Genomic DNA, 25,549 nt, shown 5'->3' with positions numbered 1-25,549 from the left:
CCTCCACTTTGTTCTAAGATGTGCCTTTAGTTTATTATCAAAAAGACTACAGTTTTGGGGTGACTTCTTCAAGAGGTCAACAAACTCTGTGGAACAGAGTCATTGTACAAGGGAAGATGAATAAACATATGAAATCATCATTAATAACATTAACCTAAACATTAACTAAAAAGTATACATAAGTCCAACCATAGACTAAATAAAGGCTGAAGAGTGACTCAGCTAGTAAGAATTAAAAGGATAGTAAGGCAGAAGAAGTCAACACAGTTTTCAGAAAAATGGTTATTATCCGGTCAGCTTTTAGCTAGATCTAACAAAGGACTTGGGATTTCCCGGGACAGTGCTCTAGCCATTACATTTCTGGATAAAGAAGATTTCACTTTCACTCATGAAGGAGGAGAGCAACTCTAACAGCTGATTTACTGCAAGAACTTACTATTTACAAAATTCAAATACAGTAAGTGAACCCTTTCCCCTATTCTAACAATCTCTGCTGAAATAAATAAGGCAGCTATCTAGAAAAGCTCAGCAAAACCAAATACACTAGAAATTTTGTACATATATAATCTTCTTACATACACAATAATGGTTACAAATATCCATAACAAAACCATGCCTGGCTACTGACAATGCGAGAGTAAGGGCTCACACACTATATGGAAAAACTGCTGTGAAACAAGGAAGAAAGGATGTGAATTTAAAACAGAACAGGTAATCAAACCAGCTTTTTTTATAAGCATTTCTGAAACAGGCTAAACTAAATCACACAAACGCTTTCTGAGTGTAAAGCAGTGTTCATACAGGAAACTATTACAGCTGTTTAATCACGTACTTCCCCATGTTGACAACCCTCAAGTCCCAATAAAAACAAGCACAGAGAAAGAAAACTTACAACTTTGCAAGCTTTGTTTAGCTTTTTTTTTCCTGCTGTCAAAAACATGAAGTATCAAACAGTGGAGTCACACCACTCTAATGCAGAAGAAAGCTAAAATTGGACCTGTGTTGACTGATGCACTTAATCAGATACTGCTGCGGAGTGTGTCTGCCACTCATTACCACTTACGCTGGAAGGATGGAATGATAAATGTGCTGGGCCACTGGCATCAGGAGGTACATAGAGAACAATGTCATGGGAAACAGCTATGCCTGGAGCTGCCTACATTTTGCAGCCACAACTCTTCTTCTGCCTCAATGTTCTTACGTTTTTCCCAGGGACTAAACCCAAGTCAATAAGGGACAATAAAAAATTAAAGCTGCATAAGATGCTGCTGTAGGAGTACATCACTCAATGTCATTTGAACTTTCCATGTTCATTCACTTGGTAACTTCAGTGGCTGGTTCCTCTTATTTTATTGAAAACATTAATGTGATGGATTACAAGAACAAGGTGACTTTTACATAAATTAATCTAGCACTTTGTAAAACAACATCTGAAAACAATTTAACTTGCAGAACAATTCTATTTTCAGTTGATGAAAAACAAGTCTCTTCTGAAACAATACATATCACTGTAACAAAAATCTGCAGATTAAAAATTTCCAGTAAATTACATCTATGCCTTAATGTCTGTTACCAAATAAGTTAAGAACTGTTGACCTAGGAATGACAGAGAAATGCAGTTTTGGGGAGCCATTATGATGCAAATGAGAAATTAAAATAAAAATATAGGCTTTATTAATATTTTTTCTTTTTACATATCTATATGAAAATTCATTTGCACAAAGTGAATGCAAATAACTGAAAGTGACATCTTGAAATAGTTGTCTGTGCATTGTCAGGATTGATCCACCTTCCAGCGAGTTTAATTGACTAGTATCCAGAAGCTCTTGAATCAGACTCCAAAAATTTCTGTTAATGTTCCATAAATTTAATTTACATAATAATGAAGAAAAAACAAACTGTTCATATGGTGGTCATCAGAGGCCACCAACCTGCTTAAGTCAGGTATAAGAATAAGGCTAAAGGGCTACAAGGATCTTATTTACTACAAGAAAGATACTCAGGTGCTGGAGCATGTCCAAGGAAGAACAACGAAGTTGGTGAAGGCTCTAGAGAGCTCTAGAGTGGCTGAGGGAACTGGGGTGGTTTAGGTTGGAGAAAAGGAGGCTGAGCGGCGACCTTACCACTCTCTACAGCTACCTGAAAGGAGGCTGTAGCAAAGTTGGTGTTAGTCTCTTCTCCCAAGTAACAAGTGATAGGACGAGAGGAAATGGCCTCAAGTTGCGCCAGGGGAGGTTTAGATTGGATATTCGGAAAAATGTCTTCACTGAAAGGGCTGTCAAGCATTGGCACAGGCTGCCCAGGGAAGTGGTGGAGTCACCATCCCTGGAGGTATTTAAAAGGACGTGTAGATGTGGTGCTTAGGGACATGGTTTAGTGGTGGACTTGCCAGTGTTAGGTTAACAGTTGGACTCGATAATCTTAAGGGTCTTTTCCAACCTAAATGGTTCTATGATTCTATTCCCTAAGCTTGCATGCTGCAGGTAAGTTTGTGCAGGCACTACAGAATTGATCAGTGAAAGTAAGTGTTGAAACTCTGGAAAGATACATGTTTTGTGGAGCTTCTTAGACATATGGGACAGGAAGACAGCTCTGAACCAGCAGGACCCAGAAATTGGCAGCACAGGGCTCTGGTCTCTGGAGTGCCTATCAGTTCTTCAAAGTCACCTAAGCGATTTCCACAGCAGGCACTCATTGCAGGCTGCCCTAATACCTAGCTTCAAGAGTTAGTGACAAGGTAGGAATGGTGGACAGAGAGTACCAATGTAAGGAAAGATGTCAGAAAAAAACCAAAATGATACTGGAAGAGGCAAAGGACAGGAAAGGACTACTAAGCATTGCAATTCCAAGGATTTGGGCAGTGCAAGTGATTTAGATGGGAAGTTTGCTCATGTGGTTGGGATGAGAGAGCAACGTGGTTTTCAAGCTGTGCAGACTGCAACCAGCCACTACAGGGGCTTGAGAGGCAGCTGGAAGAGGCCTCCACCTCCCGGACTTTAATAAACTTGCGTACCCAGCAGTAGGCTGGGTGCTGTACCACAGGGACTGGGGAGAGCAGGGAGACTAGGGCAAAAGCCATTAAGGCAGCTTATGTACCCATGCTTACAGGTTCAAATTCACAAAACTAACTGAACCTAAAACTGGAGAACATTAGCAGTCCTCTCCAAGAAAGAATGACTGAGAATAATCATATTTGATTCAGGGATTATAAGTAAACTGGTACATTTCTCTGTGCAAGCATTTTACGTCAGAAATGTTGTGCAGCTCCTCTTTTATCAGACACTGACTTCTGCATGGTACAGATACCTATCAGAGTCCTAAAATGAAGAAATATTTTGTTCTGTTCCCAGACAGAACCACAAGCTGAAGTACAGCAAAGGAGGCAAATATGTCAGCATAATGCTCTCCTCTGGTCCCTAACTTGTGCTTCTTTCCAAACTGGTCTATCCTCCAGCCAGGGTGTCAGTTTCCTGTGGTTTGACCAGGGATAAACAGCTGCAGAGCAGAAGGGGAAAGTTTGGGATTCCCCTTGAGGGAAAACAAGAGGCCTCTCTTCCCACTTGCAGTCTTGCTCAGCTCTCTGCAAACACCTCAAGATTTCCCTGTACCACACCAGAGAGGACAGACTGCTGCTCCATACACCCAAGATGCCCATGCTGGCTTTTTCAGCCTTACAACAACTGAGGAAGGACTCCCTCCACACAGACACCCTTCACAAAATCCTCCCTGTACTATCACCAATCACCAAAAAACCAACATGCCCAGCACTATTTTGCCTGTTTATGCTCCTCCATGCAGAATCAGGAATGTCATGTACGTCTAAGAGCCTCCTCTAGGTCTCCAAGAGCTGACCTGTGCACCACAGGAACTCCTCTCTGGCTCAGCATTTCCCCTCATGAAATGCTAAATACAGCAAAAAATCCTCCCTGTACTATCACCAATCACCAAAAAACCAACATGCCCAGCACTATTTTGCCTGTTTATGCTCCTCCATGCAGAATCAGGAATGTCATGTACGTCTAAGAGCCTCCTCTAGGTCTCCAAGAGCTGACCTGTGCACCACAGGAACTCCTCTCTGGCTCAGCATTCCCCCTCATGAAATGCTAAATACAGCAAACCCAGCCACTTGGGTCAATCTGTGCTTGCAGATGACCAGTACAGATCCAGCTGGGACCAGCTGCTCCTGCCTCCTCTCCCGGAGGAGGAGTAGGAAGTCAGAGGCAAACACACGGGCAGCACAGAGCGGCCCTGAGATGCCACCACCACTCCTGTGTTTACCCAGCCTGCCGGGTGGTCCCAAAACAGGATGCAGCCTCCCCGCGGGCTGCGGCCCTGCTCCAGCTCATAGCTTCACCCGCACAAAGAAAACTGCAAGTTAACAAGAACTGAATCTCAGCAATTTGTTTTGCAACTATTTGTGAAAAGCACGGCTGCTGAACTACAGCCATTTCACGACACCCAGCTCTGTCCTCCTGCTTGGCCTGATCTCTTTACATTCTTCTGCGCCTCTTGCCCTAACTGCACCTCTTCTCTTTCCAGAACACCAAACAACTCCCCTCACTGAATATTCTGCAAGGTCCCAGCTCAGCTGTGACTCCCCTGAGCGAGCCCAGGCATCCTGATCCCCCCATGCTACTTTTAAGGCCAACTCTTTCTCTCTCAGATGTCAGCACACTCTGCTCAGCTGCCTCCACTCTGCTTGGACTTGTTCTGGGTCAAACACAGCTCAGAAAGTGCTGCTGAGCTCATCCACCAGGAAGCTCCAAACAGCTCTAACAGGCAAAACCAGCAAGCAGACAGTTGTGCCTGTGAGACCTTCTTCGACCTTGTGAATTAATTATCCACATTCTCCTGGCTAAAAAAGTTGAATTATGGAGAGATTTTTTAAGCTGAGGGAAGCATTAACTTTGCTTTGAAAGTGGCACATTTTGTCAGTTGTATTTGTGATGTGAGTGTTACAAAAATACAGGAATTCAGGATATGACTCCAGGTCAAAAATCTGCCATGTCCTAGGTGAGCTGTGGTATGAATCACATCAAATTACATACTGTGACAGGGCCCACTTACCTATGCCTGGGCTGGCTGAGGACAGAACAGACTCCAGAAATATTTAGGGACCAAAACAAGTACTCTAAGTTGTGTCAGAACAACTTAGGTCACCAACAGGTATGAGCTCTTTATCCTTCCAAACTCTCCCCAAGCCCATAACCTGTATCCCCTCCTCCAGACAACCTACTGGGTACAATGAATGAACACTATCTACATATCTCTGTAGAAAACCTGCTGCTCTGGGGCAGTCTCTTGTAGTTAACCAAGGAGTTTCACATGATTCTGCCCCTCTCCTCCGCTCTGGTGCGACCCCACCTGGAGTCCTGTGTCCAGCTCTGGAGTCCTCAGCACAGGAAGGACATGGACTTGTTGGAGCGGGTCCAGAGGAGGCCACCAAAATGATCAGAGGGATGGAACAGCTCTGCTGTAAGGACAGGCTGGGAGCGTTGGGGTTGTTCAGCCTAGAGAAGAGAAGGGTCTGGGGAGACTTTCTTGCAACCTTCCAGTACTTGAAGGGGGCTTAGAAGAAAGATGGGGACAGACTTTTTAGCAGGGCCTGTTGTGACAGGTAATGGTTTTAAACTAAGAGATGGTAGATGTAAGGAAGAAATGTTTCACAATCATTGTGAAATGGGTGATGAAACACTGTCACAGGTTGCTGTGAGGTGGTAGATGCCCCATCCCTGGAAACATTCCAGGTCAGGTACTCATTTTTCTCTCACACAAATCAATTGATCCTGCAACTAAAAAAAGGCTCAGAAACACTATTCTGTAACAGCAGTTAGTAATGACTGGCATTCTTGCCTTGCTATGAGTTAGCATGGAGAGTATTTATCAAAATACTATTACAGCATTCATTTCTGACATTACTACAGTGTTTAACTGGTTGTCTCTATGGCTGTACATTCCAGTGACTGAGAAAGGACTGTTCTGACATATGAATACAGTCCAGAGCTGCAGGAAAATTTTCAGTCTGCTACTTTTGTCACCAAAAATGTAGATTCAAGTCAACTGAAACTATCCACAGATTAGTGTTGAGACTTTAAAATTAACTGTAAAAGAAACACCGTAAAAGTCAAATGCTTCTCTTCACTGTTTTCAAAATGAGACTTTTTTTTTTTAAATTATGCAACCATTTTCAGCCTGAACACAGTTCTGTTTACTTAAAACAGCCTGAAGAACATGAAAGCTAAAAATGTTGCATTTCACCCCAGAAATTAAAAATGTATTATTTGCACCTGAGCAAAATGGTTTTAAACCTGAAATAACTGTCTGTTTTTCCTTTTGTTTTTCACCACAACTAAATCACATTTCAGAGTGCATCCTAACATATGAGTGTAAGAGAAAAATGACACAAATCCCTCTTATTTTCCAGCTTGACCAATGAACCAAAACTTTTTGTACAAAAACCAAACCCCTGGGTCATACCTCAGCAGCTGCATGCAGAAACCACTCCTACAAACTTGTTTCCATATTTCCATCTGGAGAAGCAATCCTCATACACTTCTATTTGACTTTCGTATTTTGGAGCGATGAGAAACTCCCCGACTCTAACTGGCTTATTCCTGCTTGACTTTCAGCTACAAAACACTGACACCTTTGGCTTTCTGTGCATGACGTCCTTACATTTCTAAGCCAACCTTGCCAGCAGAGCTCAGCAGCCTCGCTGTCCCAAGACAGGTGCTCTGCCAGGGCACAGAGAACCCACCACTGACTTCATTCCTCTCCAGGTGATATGTTCTCTGTGCACCATGGATGTATAATGCCACTATTGAAGGTTCATGGAGCAAAATGGCACTCCATCCTCTCAAGTCTTCGCCTTCTCACAAAAAAAATACAACAAGAATTTGCCCCATTAAGCCTTGCCTTGTCCACTAAGTTAAATGGGGAGCAAACATACCCAGGCAAACTTGTTTGCCTACTCTATTGAAGTGGAAGGTTCCCAGCATGGCCTCAGTAATGGCCAATGAGCATGGTCTCATCAATTCCTGAGCATGGCATGAGAGAGGACACAGGCCAGGAATCCCTCTCAGGGATAGTCAGAATCTGGCCACTCTGTTCAAGAGGCTGAGAAAACTTGATGTATGCACAGACTGTTCTGTGCTACCCAGCAGCAATGCCAAAGAATACATGGAGTATTTCATTTATTAACACAAATATGGTCTCACTGTGTAGAAATAGTGGTTGCCATGAATATCTACAGTGTTACAGTACAAGTGTAAATTTCAGCTCACCACTCACCTTACAGATAAAAAGTAATACTGTAAAACGGAATATATACTGTTTGGGATACCACTGGCATCTTTTAAACAAAATTTTGCAAGCAAAGTTATTAAAGAGGATGTCTATTTATCTTCATGATATAAACTACCTGCCTTCACAGATATTATATATGTTTATAATGTCAGGTTTTCGCTAAACATTCTGATGTTGGATTAGTATTTTCAGGGTATTTTTATCATTAAGTTACTCAAATACATTCATATTTCTAAGAAATAATAGTCTTTAGTTCGGCTTTCAAAATGTACAGCTTAAACTGTGATATGTTTCAAACAATCTCTTTCATGTTGTCAACAGAGACGTTACTGGATACCCATATGCATGGGAATTGGGGAACTTAGTTGGAACCACCCCAACTGGCATGCCCTTATTCTTTGGCACTGCCACCACAAAGACCTTAGGTAGATTTCAAGAAGACATTTACCTACTTTAACTTTTCCAAATGTGAAAGTAAGTCAAGAATTCAGCTAAAAATACCTTCTTATGACTGGATTTGAGAGCGTTCTCCAGTTGTAACATGACAGCCCAAATATAAAGCACTAAACAGAAATACATGATTTCATGTCCAAACATGAAAGAGGTAAAATTAAAAAAAAGTGCTTCTAGACAGATTGCTGTCTTAGTATTTGCAGAATTGACTGGTTAAGAAATAATTTGACTCCAGGTCCTGAATACCTAAGTTAAAATGTATGAGGATGCACTTACTTACATAAATCAAAGAAGCATCCTTTAAAATATACACAGGATTATTTCGCTGAGCATTGACACTGAGAATTTCCTGGTCTTACAACGATAGTTTTAAAATTGGCTCTTAGCTGCCTTGAAATCCTGGCTTATAGCGCAAAAGGACAGAATAATACTAAGAAAATAATCTAGATTACACTTCCTTTTTTTTCTACATCTTAGCTTAGGTCTATTAAAGTAGAAGACAGAAGGCCATTTTTCTTCAAAACTTACCAGAAGGTATCCTCTATGTCAGCCATAAAACTACCTACTGTACATGGTAGTCACATGAAAGAAAATTTATCATACAATTTTTTAGCACAACACATGGAGAAAGAAGGAGGTGGAAGAAAAATACTCTAAAATCCAATATAAAGTATTTGGAGTACCTCTCATAGTTTTCAAACAAAACTTTTTCCACCATCCAAGGAGCTGAACGGAAGGTCCGTTAGTTTTCCTTCTATAAGTTGCCAGGCTTTGTTTTCGTACTGCATTTCAACATTTTATTTAGCTCATGGATATAAACACATTCCTTTCCACCTTTTTTTCACAAAAATATTTTCTCACAGATAATAGGTTGTGTGCACTAACAGGACTGGAAAGGGGTTTTAAAAGCTAAAAAGCAAGTCAGTAATCAGTGCTTTCCAAATACTTCAAAACACTGTTGAAAAACGAGTGTCCTTTGCTGTTGGTAAAGAAAAGATGAAATCCCCATTTGCTATTTGTATTAGCTCTTTTATATGTTATTGCCATTCTCAGGAATTCTCCAATGGTCTCATTCTACAAACTTTACCTGCTCATTAATTCAGCTAAAGGTAAGTTTACACAGGACGAACCAGAAATTGTTGCAGCACACTGGATGTGGCACAGCAGACAGGCTGAGACACCACAGAATTCAAGTCATGGTGCCAGACCCACCTGAGAATCAGGAAAAATTAAGTCTACACAGAGAGCCCAGTATTGGCACAGCCAGCTCGGCAATGCTGCCAGCACCCTTCGCCAAAGGCGGCTTTTGTACCCCCATGCAACCACTTCTACACCCGTGATGCTCAGCTCTGCCCTCCGTTTTCTGGTGCCAAGCAGCGAGCTAGCAACTGACTGTAAGCGCAGGAAGTTCTGCAGATCCAGAACAAACAACTGCCTCCGCGCCTCCCCCTGCGAGGGGGTATAAATCATGCTGTGCTGGATCACGTAGTGGGATTAGGGAGCAAATAAAGCTGACCTGTGCTTCCAAAATGAAGTATAATCTAACACCCCCCAGCAAACACGTATTAGCTGACAGTTCTGCTTCACCCCTTCCAGGCTGCCACTGCTCCTGTCCTGCTCTCATCTTGGGATCTCCAGATCTCTTGGAAATATGGCAGTACCAAAGTGGTTTCCACAGCAAAACCCAAGCCTAAAAGAAAACGCAGAAGCATCTCTAACCATTTCACCTGCTGCCATTGAGTTTTACTACATAAACCCCTAGAAAGACAAACTAGTCTGAAGATGACGATCGTAAATATCCAGAAAGCATTTACCTGAAATTACAGAGCAAATAGGTAATGCCTTTAATTTTATAACTGAACTGGCTATTGTAATGGACTGCACAAGCCCATATGTATGTTCCCTCCCTCCCTTCCAACTTATTTTCATTATGAAGGAACTGTGAGGAGCAGGATGAGCATGAGCCATTATGGCAGAGCAAGGGTGAAATCTGGAGAGAATGTCTGGATCCTATTCCTTTGCTCATCGGCCATGCTTAGAAACACTCAAAACAAACAGGTACTTCCCTAAAATACTGTAGGCCATTCAGTGTTTTTGGCACCATTGTATCAGGTGAAACCTGAAAGTCAGATGGGGGAGTGGATAGCACTGGGTGACAGGTGTCAAGTCAATGAAATTCTGTTCTTCATTCTCCCCAGCTCCTAATCTTCACGCACCTGTCTGAAGACCTTCATGCCGGAGACACGCTGCAGACAGAGAGGCCAAGTTCCCATGAATGCACCATCCACCACTAAGTGAACATTCCTTGCATAACAGTTTGTTATACATGGAAAATAGCCATTACAGTTGACCCACAATTTGCTTGAAGAAACTTGAATTGTTTAAAAAAAGAAATCTCAGTTTTAAATGTTCAAAAGACAAGTTAAGGAATGGAAAGTACCACAACTAAATTAATGTATAATGTCTGTATTGTGAAAGAGAAATGGGTAGTCACAGAATAGGTCTTCAAAGTCGTAGTTAAACCATTTCTTTTAATTAGTTTGGTTTAAGTTCAGATTACTAAGGGAAAAAAGGAGAAAGATATTCTGGAATTAATCTTGAAACAAAATATTAGTCTTTCAAGGTTTGATATGATACCTTTAAGAAATGCTGCATATGCTATTTTTTTTTCCATTCCATTTCTCCACTGTATTTAAAAAATACCAATACCACTAGTGTGCTCAAAGGAAAGAACACATGCTAGCACTTTGAGGGGCCTCCTTGTCCTTGGCTGAGGCCAAATGTCTTGCATTTCAGATTATGTTACTAAGCAATGCAGCCTTCAAAGCCTCAGCCCCAACTCAGCTGTGCTTCTGCAGCAAACATCAGCAGTGCAAGAGCAGCTCTTACAAGAAAGGTCTCTCCCCTGAGCCTGGGCCTGAGAAGGGGTTGGTCAGTCTGGGAGTTACCGAAATGCATTATGCTAATATGACACCTCGAAAATCTCAGACACATATTGCTTTTAATATTTTTCTATTCTTAGAATTAGGCCCTGGTAAGAACGTTTTCCAGCTTCATGACATTTCGAAAGATGAGCGTGGAGGTTCTCCTGCTCCAACTCAGCACACAAGATTTCATTTTGCCTGATTAAGCCCCTGAAGAGGCAGCGATGCACAGACAACAGCCACTGAAATAGCAGAACAGGGACAGGCCATCACCCAGCTACTCCGTCCTGCAACCAGGGAGAGATGATGAAGGCATCTGTAAAATTGCTAGAAGGGCCAAGGGGAGGAACAGCACAAATGACATCAAGACATCTCAGGGGACACACCTGACAGTATCTTTGCACATGACAGGTTAAGGATTCCTGCCACCAGGCACCTCGCACGAGCAGTCCTGTTAGGATAACACCATCTTGGTGTGACTGGTGCTGTTCTCAGCTCTTCATGAGTACCACTGCATGGGCTACAGGATGTTTCCAGTTTTAGACAGAGGTTTGAGAGTTACCTTCTCTTTTGATTCCAGTTTCCTAACAGAAACTGCTTGTCAGGGGCATTATAACCTGTTGGATGTCACGATCCCACTAACTCGCTTCCATTTTTGTCATGCCTAGGGTGGAGGATCACCAGTAAAACCAGCTATAATTAACTGGACTCCCTGTGGTTCACTGCCTACAGAAAACTATGCCAGAATCCTTCACAGACAAGAGCTATTGGCTGTCCCACACTAAAATGCCAAGAAGTTTGAAAGTGTTTGCTTAGAACTGTTGAAGATGTCCCTGTTCCAGGACAGTTGGACTAGATGACCTTTAAAGGTCCCTTTCAACCCAAAGATTCCGTGATTCTAAACCCGAGTTTGAGCTTTGAAATTCGCACTCCTGTGGAAAGAGAATCAAGCAAAGCCCTGTCAACAGACTCAGCCTGGTTTTTTCTAAATTACAATCTCAGTTTTCATTCACAGAAAGTCCCTGGGCTCCTCTTGTCTCCAGGTAGCCCTGAAATTCTAAAGGTATGTAAACACATGGGACCAGAAAGAGAGAAAAATGCACGCAGGTTTGCCCGAAAGAAACATCCAGTTCACACAACTCATAAACCAGTATGACTAATTATAGCTTAAGGAGAGAAATATATCCCCAAAATGGATAATGATGGATAAAAGCAAGTTAAATCCATCAGCTGGGGAAGGGGCTGTTCAGTAATCCATTCCCCAATCTTAAGGCTATCTCTGCTTGGACAAATTTCAGCTGCCTGCCAATGCTACCAGTCCAGGCTTTGCAGGAAACTCCTTTCTTTTACGGCCCTTTTTCCCCATTACCTCCCCAGCAGATGAAATTTCATCCCTCTCATGTCCATCCATCCCCTGTGAGGAAGACCTGACTGACACAACTACCTCACAATGGGAAACGGATGCAGCTGGGACACTGAAAATAAAATACCATAAAGCAGAGAGTGGTCAGTGAATATTTTACCTGGAGAATGTCAAGCAAATAATGAAGAAAATGTTAGGAACAATCCCTTGTTAAAACTGCAGCACCTGAAAGAAGACTTTGATCCAAATCCAAACCTCCAAAGAGCTGAGGGGAATCCACACTAGGGGCTCAACTAACAATAGTGCAGATCAGAGGAAGGAACGTAATTCAGCTTGTTTTAATGCTCAGGCAGGCAAGAAACTTGCTGCTGATTCTAACTTTGGCAGAATGGAAGACTTAGACTGGGGCTGTGTTTTAATTGTGTTTAAAGAGTATTTAAAATACAAAAATCTCTCTCTCTGCAACTTCAACTCAAAGGCTGTTTTGCAGCTGAGCAAAATATTGGACAAGACCTTTTTTAAAATGAGTACAAATCAGAGACAACATGAAATCTGAGCTTCTTTAAAAAAAATAAATAAAGGACATCAAGGCTTTTGACTTTCTATTTTGCACAAATACTCCTTTTTGTGCACTGTTTCTTGAGATTGATTAGAGCAGTTTAGAAGAGACTTTCTCTAATTTAGCAGTGTAATTTATGTGCACAAAACCTTCATCATTAGTTGTTTAAAGAGGACAGTAATACATAGTTTGTTCAGCTAAGCCACCTGATTACATGTTGTTTGCTGAAGTAAGTTTAAGTTGAATGTTTGCAAGATAAGAAAAGCAGAAAGTGTAGAAGAGATCATGGCAAAAAATCAGTATTCTCTTTTATGTTCTTTTATATAGAAACCTAGGCATGCAACAAATGGTTCCACAAAGTCTTCAAACAAGTGCAGTATTTAAGTGCATCAACTAAAAACATTTGCTATACCTTTTAGCAAACAGTGACCTTCTGGTCACTTTTTTTTGCATAAAGGTGAATGCCTACTTACTTCTGTGGGACAATTCCTTCTTCTGGTAAAAAAACTGCAATTCCGTATGGTCTTTAAGTGAATAGTGTCTCTCCGATCTGTTATTTATATACAGATTTTTCAGGACATTTCAGAAATAGCACACAGTAAAGAGGTATTATTTGCAAAGATGCCCTGCAACAGGTAATCTTTACATAAGCACCATGAAACTGAGGAACAAACCTCACACTACCAGAAGTCTTCCACAACAAATCAAATCCAGCTAGCAAGTCCAGCAGGTCACTAAATCTGTGTTGAGGCAGATCTTTGTTTTCAGCAACTGAATGCAAAACAGTTCATACATAAAGACCTATGTCAGAAATGACATCCTGGACTCCAAAACATGCAGACTGCTGTCTAGAGAAATTGCATCTACTAAGCATAACATCCAAGTTACTCAATATTGTCAGAAATTCATTATGAGAATCACAGAAACACTAGGTTGGAAAGGACCTTCAAGATCATCAAGTCCAACCATTAATCCAGCGCCACCATGTCCCCTAGACCATGTCCTGAAGCGCCACATCCACATGTTTCTTGAACACTTCCAGAGATGGTGACTCCACCACCTCCCTGGGCAGCCTGTTCCAATGCCTGACCACCCTCTCAGTGAAGAAATTTTTCCTAATATCCAATCTAAACCTCCCCTGGCGCAACTTGAGGCCATTTCCTCTTGTCCTATCACTCCCAAGTAGTGAGTGGAGGGATAAGAGGCCAACACCCTCGTCGCCACAACCCCCTTTCAGGTAGTTGTAGAGAGCGAGAAGGTCTCCTCTCAGCCTCCTCTTCTCCAGACTAAACAACCCCAGTTCCTTCAGCCGCTCCTCATAAGACTTGTGCTCCAGACCCCTCACCAGCTTCGTTGCCCTTCTCTGGACACGCTCCAGCACCTCAATGTCCTTCTTGTAGTGAGGGGCCCAATGAATGATCCCGACAACCACCCATCACTGGAGTTGATAACAGCATCCTACACTCAGCAGATGATCAGGAGTGAGAAACAGAATCTGTGCACCTCAGAACATGCTACCAAGTAATTTTATGTAATGTGGCTCCAGATATGGCCCCACTTCTCCCTGAAAAGGAGTGACTTACAGTTCTCTACAAGATAACTAAGTACTGGTGGACAGAAAACCTCTTATAACCTCCTAAATTATGCAATTCTCCTTGTTCTCGACTGATCATAAAGCTAAAATCTATGCTGAGAGGAGTATTATAATCTCCTTTGAAGTACAACTCATCCAGAGAAGTCTCTCCAAGTACACAAAAGGTATCCAAGTTGATGAAGATGCTGGGAGCATGGAGGGAAGAACACCAGCCCCAAGCAAGGAGTGGACACGCTGCAAAGACACTGTGTTTCACGCAGAAAAACTCTGCTCAGGCAAGTGGGTCATGGTATGACGGGCGCCTGCCAGAGGACAGGGACATGCAGACTTCAGAGAAACTAATTGTGAACACTGAGCCCGTATCAGTGCATTAGCCCCACAGCACAAGGCCAGCACTTCTCAGAAGAATTAGAAATCCGCTATCTGCCCAGAAATAATAAGGTAATTGTAGTTTCTTTTCAGAAAGTTCACAGAGAGTTCAGTATGACTGAGAAATCTGGCACTAACCAGACTGAAGGCTGAACAGCTTTGCCAATACTACTCCATTAATGGGTCAAGTGTTCTGAGCAAATTTTCAAACTCGTGCAACAAAAATTCTCCTAAATGCAACTTAGCCTTCTGGGGTTTCTATTTCAACTGTGGAAATAAGGTTTACAATCGTTCAAGGCTAGTTTAACCTACAAAAGAGAAAGGGATGGCATGTGACGTGTAACAGTTTAATTTTAAAGCTTGCTATTGCTCCCCAAATGAATACTGCAGCGATTTTACATTTACGCTACCAAAGCATTTCTTTACCAAATCAATGGTAATACCCAAAAAGCGCAACAGCATCACACACAGTTTGGTAAGGACAGCTGTAGGCACAGAGCAGGAGCAGAATATATTCCTCTATGACAGTACATGGTTAGAAATGCTGAACTAAGTTGAGTCTGGATCCAGACTGAGACTCCTCAATCTGAGGAGTGATCAAGCAAACTGTTTCAGTGACGACATGGAAGAGACCACTGTCTCCCCTTCAACTACAGGAAAGCAAGTGCAGTAAGCAAGCATGGTGTAGCAAGCACTATTTCTTTCCAGCGGCACAGGGACTGAACAGAAAGACTCCACTGAAACACAGTGAAGCAGGTTTTTCCCTCCTTACAGTTTTACTCATATTATTTGGAAAATGGCCTGTCACAGAACTTTAAAATTTATTCAGTCATTGAGTGAGGAAGCATACCATGTTTCTGATGCCTTTTGGTGGCAACAAGTGACTATTATCCTATTATAACAACAATCTCCTGTTTCCACATTTTTCTCCCTTGCCTCCTGCAAAACACAAGTACTTATGGAAAGCACCTTGTTTCAGTTACTAGGAGATAGTGAAATACTGAAGGTGAGATTCCAGCGGAAAAGAGAAGATGAGAAATCAATCAGGGACTGAGAAAGCACATGCCAGCACTCTGCCAGCATTGAGCTTTCTCTGGCCCCTGTTCAGCACAGACTTTGGACTCACTTGGAGAAAGTTCTAGTTTTGAAAGTCTAGTTTTTGACTCTGTGCTTATTTAACTGGAGAGGGACAATTGCACAATATACAGTATTTTACTCCTTTCTCCTCTAACAGTATTTCTACTGTCTGTAATTACAGTCTAGGCAGCTCCCAAGGACAATTCATCCCAAAAGTTAAAGATGACATCTTAGGATAGGATGAATCAGTGTTTGACAATGACTGTTTCTACACTAAATCTAAAAGGAGTCAGCTTGTAACACAACTAGCTTAAACTCAAGTATTTAACTGCTAGACTACTCAAGCTAAGAGATAAGAACCTTATCCCATGTCTTTAAAACCTGAAGCTCAAGTAATAGTAAACATATCTATTAAACATCTGTATGCTAATGAAACCTAGAATCCTTAGCAAGGCTACATATTGTTGAAGGATTCTATCTCCCTAGCACAGAATCCAGAGATTTTAGAAACAGAAGACTCCTCTTTCTTTTTCTGCAGAAGGAAAGCACAAGGAAATGAAAAAAGTCTATCTTCTCTCTGATTAGCTTCTAATACACTCCAGAGAGCAACTGAGGGGAAAAAAAAAAAAAAAAAGTCTTCCAGAAACCTGAAGGAAATTTAGACTATTTTGCTGTCATTTAATAAGCTTGTTTTGGGGCGGGAGGGTTGGAAAAAGTCTTTTTACACCAGTTAGCAGTATAATTGTTGTATCCACAGCTAGAACAAACCAGCTATCATGTCTTTGCTTCCCAGGTACCCCACTCCTGAGATGTTAAATCTCCTGCTGTCTGCACAAGCAGGCATTCACTGTTTTCAGTTCAATGCAAACTGTTCTGGAGATGAGACATACTCCATGTACTCCTGCGAGCTGTTTGTTTTGTTGTTCTTGCCTTAAAATAAGAGGTCATTCTGACTGAATGTATCTATCTACTCTTTTTTCATGGCAAGCATCTTTTAAACACATCAGGAGAGCCTGTTCATAGAAAGCTGAGGGATGCACGGAGAAAGATGCTCTTCCCTCTACATTGAATTAATCTCAGAACAATGCAGTGTGTGAACTTACCATCATAAGAATAATAGTCTCTGAGTTTTGCAGAAACTAAGCAAATTAAGCTGAATAGTAACTGATGTCATTAAATACAGGATAAACAAATACTGGGAAAATGTCAGCATCATTCTTTAAAAGATACGGAAACTACACAGCATGTACCAGGGGTTCTGCCAGCAAGCAAGGCTGCTTACATTGGCCACAACGTTCTTCCAAAAAACAATAGGATATCCTTTGAGAATAAAACAGTATCCTGGACTTTTCTTCCTTCCCTCTTCCAAGTGGTTAAACAAAGGACTTCACTGTCAAAAGCCAAGACTAACAGTTTATGCTCTACACATGCAGACAGGAAAACTGAAGAGAATCCTCTGGCAGTATCAAGGTAATCATCAAAAATCAAGACCATGATTCAATAAAATCCTGCACTCGGACACAAATCTTAGGAAGAACAACAGGTAACTATTGTCTGAACCAGCTTAATAGCATTGTAGTCACCTGTTAAATCAACTATGCCACCAAGCCACCATTTAAAGACTTAAAAACCAGTTTAGCACAGATAATGTTGCTCTGCTCCTTCAGCTCCCCTCACCCCTCTACTCATTTCACACAGCACCCAGCCCGTCTCCTCACTCCCACCCCAGCCTTATTGCATCATAGCTCCAATGTAAAATTGCTCCAAATGCAAAATTTTCAGTTATAAGATTTATAACTCCTTTGCAGACAAGGAGATGGAGGTCCATGTATATTAATATTTAATCATAACTTCTGATCTGTGTGGAACTCATCTATTCAATCTTTTCAATGCCAAAATGAGGACAAAGCATATGACAACTTCCATACACCTAAAGCTCCAATGAAGTATTCTTAGAGATCTATTTTAATACCCTAAACCTTTCTTTCCATAGTTACATATTACAGCCTACTGCAGCAATCACTGGTTTGCAGTCTGAATAAACTCAGCTACCCTCCTTCTAAACAACAGCAACCTGACCACCTCACCAGTCCAAGAAAAAGACGTCCATCTATTCGTATCATATCTGTCCCCTCTGTAGTGCTGAGTCAGGAAGGTCTTCATTACATCACAGCGTTTTCATTAACAAACTTCACAAAACTTCTCCATTTTGTGGTTCACAAGCAAAGCAATAGCTTGTGGCAGACTGCATGAAAACAAACAGAAAGAAATGGAAGGAGACCTTTTCTTACCCTGTAGAGGTAAGCATAATTCCTTCCCTCTTGCATTGTATTGCAGAGCACTGTCAAGTTTTTAAGATAACCTATTTAAAAGAACAAAACAAATGCCCAGATCCTTAGTTTCTTCTCCTACAGGCACAAATTATTAGAAAATTATTTATAAAGCTCAGGGACACTTTTCATTTACCATTTTTGCTACTTCTCACACAGATTTCAAATTATATAGGAAGACAGCAGCTTGCAGTGAACAGTATCTATGCATAGTATCTATAATGCTACTTGCAAGATTAGCACTCAGTTTTGCATGCAGCTAATGACTGAATAATCTGGCAGTTGCCTAATCAGGAGTGGAAGTGCACAGCACAAATGTTAAGTTTTAATTTACATCATTTATCACAACTATTTTTCTCCAAATATCTCAAACTGGTAAGGATACTGCAAATTATAAACTATTTAATATAATCATTGCAAGATCACAGGAATGTAACATGCTAAAGTGTTGCCACATGTAGATGAGACAGATGACAAGCCAGTTGGAGCCTGAAGATTCATGTGGTTGTTGCCACAGTAAATGTGAGCACGCTGCACATGGCTTCTTCCAAGAGCTGACACAGTCCTTGCATTAAAAAAAAACTTGAAAAAGACTGCAGAGAACGTCAGCATCTTCCACCTATTCCATCCCACACTATTTCCTCTCTTTTGATTTTGCCTACACAGATAGTCTTTATATTCCTTGCCTGATAGACAAGTTAATTCTGAGTAAAAGATTACTATTATCACTACTATTACCACCACTCAACTTTATGTGCTGACTTGAAAGCAGCCAGGTGGTTCAGCTTTTCAAAGCAAAAATCACCACTACATTTTAGCCTGGGCATACAAAGGGTTTCCCAAGCAAAAGATTAAGAACTGACTGTTCTCAGCTTAAGTTCAAAAAACAAACAGTATGAGAGCTCAGATAAACAAAAGCAGACACTCTGTATGATAAATCTCAGCCCAGAAGGTTAAAATATTTAATTCTGAAAACCAGTTCCTACAAGAGATATGTCAGGCAACATTTCATCAGGTAAGCCCCAGCCCAGTTGTGACAAAGCTGGGGTTGAGAATACAAAATGGTCACGATGTTATCTGTAAAATAGAATTAGTTTCTACGTTTAAATGTGAACTGTAATTTGAAATTGTTTTCTTTAAAGTGATCCTAAAAGGCATTACTCTGGGTCATCTGTGATATCATGTGGGTGTACCAGACTTCTGGCATCAAACTTAACAGCATGAAGTGCTTGAGCTCTTGAAAAGGAGAAAGAGTCAACTTACCACCTTTAAAATTTATTTATGCACCAAGTATTCCCCAAAGCCTGTATAGTGAATATATTTAGCAGAGAAAGCAAGAATTAACTCAGTTTCCTTTTTTGTTCTGTATTTCACTTCTAACAAGAGCAACTGCTTTTTGACAATGCATAATGTAAACAAGAGATGACAGTGACGTCTTTCTTTCTTCTATCCTTGTTGAAGAGCTGGCTACAACAGAAGTGAGATAACAAAACATAACACACAAATTAGAGAGTTAAGGCCTTTAGAGGAACCAATTATTGTTATATCCTGTCACATAAAGGGCAAAACTGTAATGAAGGAAATGCTTGCTTTTCCCCATACATTTTTTCACACTTACTACTTAACTTTTGTGACAGTCAAACAGATTACTCTAAAGGCTGATTGAGTTAGTTAAACACAGAAACATAAATGACAGTATATTACTTTGTTAATTCGTAAGACACTCCTTTTGTTAGCCTGGAATATAATGAAAACATTACTACCACCAGGCATAGTTCTGTCACACTAGAATGAATAACATCAGACAGGCAACTTACATTCAAGAGCCTATCAAATCAAACTTAGCTAGTCTAAATGATGAAATCTCAGGGAAGCTATGCTCAATTTTTCCCAGTATCTAGGTACAGCGAGTCTTTTTCTGTCTCATTCTCCAGGACTTTGAAGGAAGATACAAGAGATAAAAAGTGAGAGGTAGAAAGAAAATAAGCAGGCTACACAAAGCAAATACACAACATAATCACTGGTATCTCCTATCTCCTCTCCATACTTGAAATTGTTGCTTACAGATGCTATTTCATGCACAAAAGAAAACTGGAAGACAGAAGGCAAAAACATTTCCTTTTTCTTCACAGGCAAATCTAAACTAATTCCTCTCAGTTATCCCAGCAGTCATCAGAAGAAAGAGAAAATCAGGGTGCTGTTTTAGATTTAAGCCAAAATAAACATCAATATTAGACGTTTATGGCTTTTCAACTTCAGGCTTATTTGTCTAACAAGTAGACATATTTTTATTTTATGGAAAATAATAAGGGATGGCATTCACATTAATTCTTACAGCTTGCTCTCATCCTCACCTACCCAGTACCACAGAAGACTGAATAGCTCCCCACTAGCCATCAGCCTTCTAGTTTCCCCCAGCTATCATTTCACACTGCTTTCGGCCAGCAAGCAAGAAGTGCAAAGCAGGTCTATGACCAGAAATAGAGTGGGTCCGAGTTGTTGTTTGCTTCTTTAATTTATCAATTCATATTAAACAGCAGTAAAACTTCAGCAGCGGTCATGATTGAGGATTAAAAATTCCAACACTCCTCCTTTTTTCCCACCCCTGGAAAAGAACCAACTACTCTTTAACCATTAACCTGAGAAAAACAGACAGAAACACACCCCTGCATATTCTGCAGCTGTATTTGTACATAACTTGGGCCTTACATCATTTAGGTTATTATTCATTCTCCCTACCAATACTGTACCTTTTCTAAAGTTTGGTGCAGACTCAGCTTGAAGGCCTCAAACATCAGAGAACCAGAGCAAGACCTCTAAAATTTTGGTATGAAGTCAATCAAGTAAATGATTTTACTAAATAAAGGAATTAATTTTATAATTAGGAGTTGCCAACTACCCTGAGATATATTCTTCCTTTCCAGGATAGTGTATTTGTTCGTTTTCCCAAATGAGATGATGCTGAGTACTATTGTATCAATATTTAAGTTATTTTTACTTGTGCTTCTACAAAAAACACCTTGCTGTTGATGTCTTGCACTTTACTTTCAGAACAACCAAATAAAAGTCTTTACATATTTTTGTAACTATCACAGAGAATCTAGAAATCCTAAATTTAAACCATGGATTAGAGGGGGGATATTTTATGTTGAGGACAGCATTTGCATGGAGTGAGGATATTCTATTAAAAATAATAATGACTGCAATTCTCATCATCCCAGAACTACTGAAAAATTCCATGTCAAACTCACTGAACAGTTCTGGCTGGAGAAAAAAGTGAAGGGTAGAAAGTTTAATGGTGTGAAAAAGATCCCAGCAGTCATAAGGGGGATTTATGTTTTCAGAAAGGAACTTGGGTGGGTGGCTCCCGAGGTGTTTTGACTGAGATGCTCTCTTACAGAATTTTTAAAAAGCCTGGCAGAAGGAAAAGCACACACCACTGGAAAATAAAAGCTGCTTAAAAAGATGCAGAAAGCAAATAGGCAGAAATCCAGCAATATACACACCATTCAATCCACATGCTTGTCCTTTTTCCATCGGGATCGCCCGTCTTCTCCTTAAAGCATTTTGAAGGATATTTGCCCCATAGATAATATGGGGATGGGGTGTTCCCTCCTTGTGTGGATACTTTTTAATGGGCTCAATGAAGTAGTCTCCATGAGGCAGATGGAAATATCCAGTCTGAAAATAAGCACAAAAAAGTTAATCTCTACTGTCCAGTACTAGAAGTCAAGTATAAGATAAATTATTTTCATACCATCATCCCTGAGGTTTTCTTATAAGCCAGTCATTATACTGCAGAAATATGAAACCAACAGGTTTTCAGCATTTATTTTGCTGCAAACTTCAAGGTTGCTTTGTACCTCGCAAGGACATAGCAGTCCAATGGGGAATAGAAAAAATACCTTCTTCCTAATACCCTAAAAACCTGTATACAGAGGCAGAGGCTCCCCTATTTGTTCACAGCCACTGAAAGGTCAAAAGTTAATTTGTCAAACATGATACACTAGAAAGAGTTGCATCTTGTTCTTCTGGTGTTTTGCATCCGTTCCCCAGAGAACAAGCCCTGAATAGAAGCTGTTTCATAAGTGCAAAGCGTAATTGTGTTCCTAGCTGCAATTCCACAGTCAGATTACACAACTCATCAGATGGGCTGCACCCTCAACTTAAGACTACAAATCCACTCAACTTCTTGGCTTCCAATGGAAGAAATAAGTAGCTTTTCTTTAATTATAGCAAGCTATTGTGATCATACAATAGACCTGCATAACAAAGGCTGTAACATTTCTCATGCTATAACTTCTGTATCAACCTCACAGCTTTGACTGAGCTACAGGGCCTCTGATATCCATCTGGACTGGACTACACAGGATTAGTTTACACTATGCTGTTAGTTTTAGTTAACTATAACTAAACATAACTAATTATGTAAAATCATTAGTTTACACTACTCTGCCATGATCTAAGAGATACATGCAACCATGCATGGCCTTGGTCCATTGTGTCTCAGCATTTTTGCAGGGATTGCTAACATTGCAAAACCATTGTACAGCCCTTCCACTTCAACATACACAGAGCAGTGCTAAATCTAAAGCAAAGGATCTACTGACGTCCCAGCCCACAGCGGGGATGTGACAGGAGATCAAGGTATCCCACTCTTATGGCTTTGTTTCCTCTTTACTTTCTTGCTGTGGTCAGTGCAACCTTAACTTGCTCTGGAGCAGGAAAAGGATGCAGCCACACTGTGTTCCTGCAGCTGCTGTATTCAAACATACAAGGGCAGACAAATTTAAAAATCCTTTTGAATCACTCCAAGGTCTTACAGTTTCCCTGGACAGCTGGGAAAGCCAGAGTGAGGGTAAGGACAAGAGGGAAATCATATGAATGGAGGAAAAGCACTCTTCAAAAATAAGCAGCCGGGGGCTCTGTGCACTAGGACCCCAAAGGCAGCTCAGTGAGATCTCCACACAATATGCTTTAAAGTCCCCTCTACCAGATATCTTCTGCCTCCACTCTGATTTCTGCAGGCCCAATACATTCCCCAGCAAATTTGTACAAATAAGTAACTGTGACTGTCATTTCACAGAGTTTGCCCAACAGTTCTTAAGAGAAGAAACTCTTTCCTTCCAGTTTTCCGATACAAGTCAAAGTTTCAAAGCCAGAGTTCACGTACGGTTTTGTCACCATAATTGTAACACTTTCCAGGAATGTGTGTGGCTACTTGACTCACATCTACTGTATGTGCTTCATTCTTTATGTTGATAGATAACTGAATATGGAGAGAAACACAGTTAGCAGCATCATCCTTCTCTGCTGTAATTACTACCTTCCTGCTTGTCCCTTCGTCGTTACACAAGGCTAGGTCCAAGAGAAGCCTCCTGCACTTCATGCAGAAAAAGTGGAAATTTTTAATGTCTCTCTTAATTTCTGGAAAAGGTCATGTCTATGTGTCAGATTTCCCCTGAAGAAAGCTACTTCAGGTATGTTTAACTTCTACATGATAGCTTTAACATTTGTTCTTTAAAAGTGGTTGATAACCGCCAGAACTTTCATATTTGTTGTCTATAGATTACTGAATCTTGGCAAGATAAAGGCTGCTCCCACACTCGACATCCAGACTGAAGTCACTGTACAGCATGAAATCTGAAGACCTATTTTACCAAGGAGACACTCCAGATTTTGCAGTGTCATCAACTCACAGTTCAACTTGCTGGAACAGCTCCTGATACCTTGGGACTATCAGAAAATCTCTGCTAATTGAAAAGGAATTCAGCCCATAGAGTAGCAAAACTAAGTAGAGGTAGCCAAACTGCTGCCAGATCAGAATAAAAGAAGAACCATAGATATATTTTCAGGTTATGCACAACTCATCATGGTTGGCTTGGCAATAACACTGGTCATACCCACACAGCCATTTCAGGCATGAGTGCAATGGTGTGGCCCCAGCTGAAGGGATGGAAATATATAAACCAGCTTTGTCACCAAAGGGAGGGCAACTGTACCCGTCAGCCCACTGACTGAGCATTTCTGAACCACAGACACAGCTTGTTGCAGTTTCTCTGGTTTTATCTCTGACCTCATGATGATCAATGAAAAACCCTTTTAACCTCAGCCTAAAAAGTGGTTCTTGGGACAGGAGGATGCTTCCTTCACTCCTGTTGCTTCTTGTAGGATTAAAAATTATCAATATGATGAATTCAAGGCCACAAGTCAAGTAGGCCAGTGTTCTGCACCAAACTCTTGGTTTAACCCAACAAAGCATCTGGGAACAAAGTATCCTTGCCTCTTTCCTCTTCCCACCTACTTGTTCTGCCATCAAATTATGCCCATGAGTCTCTCCACAGTGCAGTCTGAGGAAGGAAGAAGGAAGAGCAACGATACATGGAGCCTGTATTGCCTCTAAACTCACTGTAACATGAACCATGCATCTTGATTTAATTTATGGAAGAGACGTGACGTTCACCATGAGACTCAATGTACATTCAGCACTTGGGAATTCTCATTAAAAAACTATGTTATAAATCATCACTGTCGTGGAAAACATTCTCCTGTTTTCTGTCAGTCTACAGACAGAAAGCCCAGCTCTACTTGCAGTATCTAAAAAATCTGCAAAGAAAAGGCCGGCATGACACCGTGTTACTGTTCTTACACAAAAGATCCAGCAGAACATACAGTTTTCCAAATATTACACTCCTAGATAAAGTGACAGATTGCAAATTCTAAGAAAAAAAGAATTTTCTCCCAAAATTCTCACAGATCCTAAATTCTAGTAGCAGTAGAATTATACTTTTATTACTCCGTAAATGGCTGCACTGCATGCCTAAGCTTACCAGAGATGAGAAAATGACACAGTGTTTAGCTCGTGTAAAAGATCAGTTCTGGAACCTGCCTCAAAACCTTTCCCTGATTATAGTACCATGTAGTTTTTTGAGTGTCTAAAAACATATGCCAGTTCTACTTTTGCACTACAACAAAAAGAGGAGCTGATAACCTCCAGGAGAAAAGTTCTTCTCATGGCTATTCCCTGAAGTAACTGGAAGGTAAGTTTGGCATTTGTAGATCTTCTCAGTCAAAATACTTTATCTTTGCTTTGTTTATCCTGAAACTACTTTATTTTTGACATATTGGCTGTCAGGTAGAAACCATGATTTTCATTCCTGTCCAGAATCATAAAGAAGAGCACACACAAGTTAAGTTCTAAACTTAAAAAAATCCATCAACTACACAATCTATCAGTTGGAAGTATAGAGACCCTATACATTAGCACTAGTGAATAAAATTATCATGGTTTTAACCCTGAGAAATGTTAATTCTCTCAGAAATAGTCCATTAATCTAAAAATATTTCAAATGCTAATCTCCTGGGGGCAATAATATTTTTAATGAATTCAATTTCATGCTCTGTCTTATAGAGAAATTTGTTATCGAGATATCTGTGAAAATTTACAGATAAAGCCAATTAAGGAAATCAGAGTCGGAAATGCACCACGCCCACCAGTGCTGCTTGAGATGAAGTGACTGTAAAAGTCCGCTTCCAGCATGCAGATGTGCTTTCCAGAAGCTTCCAGAGAGTTCC

General features: G+C 40.7%; 1 protein-coding gene across 1 annotated transcript in view; it reads right to left on the bottom strand.

The window, feature by feature from the left end:
• The window catches only part of LOC104624986 (A disintegrin and metalloproteinase with thrombospondin motifs 12-like), a gene marked incomplete at both ends in the record, with an annotated part of 64,664 nt that extends 43,009 nt beyond the window's left edge, over positions 1-21,655 (bottom strand). Inside the window, one exon of the mRNA XM_010292496.1 lies at positions 21,481-21,655. Within this exon, the coding sequence (XP_010290798.1) occupies positions 21,481-21,655 (175 nt within the window). The remainder of the gene's footprint in view (positions 1-21,480) is intronic.
• Between the last annotated feature and the right edge of the window lie 3,894 nt (positions 21,656-25,549).

This window comes from Phaethon lepturus, unplaced genomic scaffold (assembly GCF_000687285.1).
Source record: "Phaethon lepturus isolate BGI_N335 unplaced genomic scaffold, ASM68728v1 scaffold54398, whole genome shotgun sequence".
Classification (NCBI taxonomy): domain Eukaryota; kingdom Metazoa; phylum Chordata; class Aves; order Phaethontiformes; family Phaethontidae; genus Phaethon; species Phaethon lepturus.
Note: the sequence above shows the minus strand (reverse complement) of the source record. Positions and strands in the feature narration are given on the sequence as shown.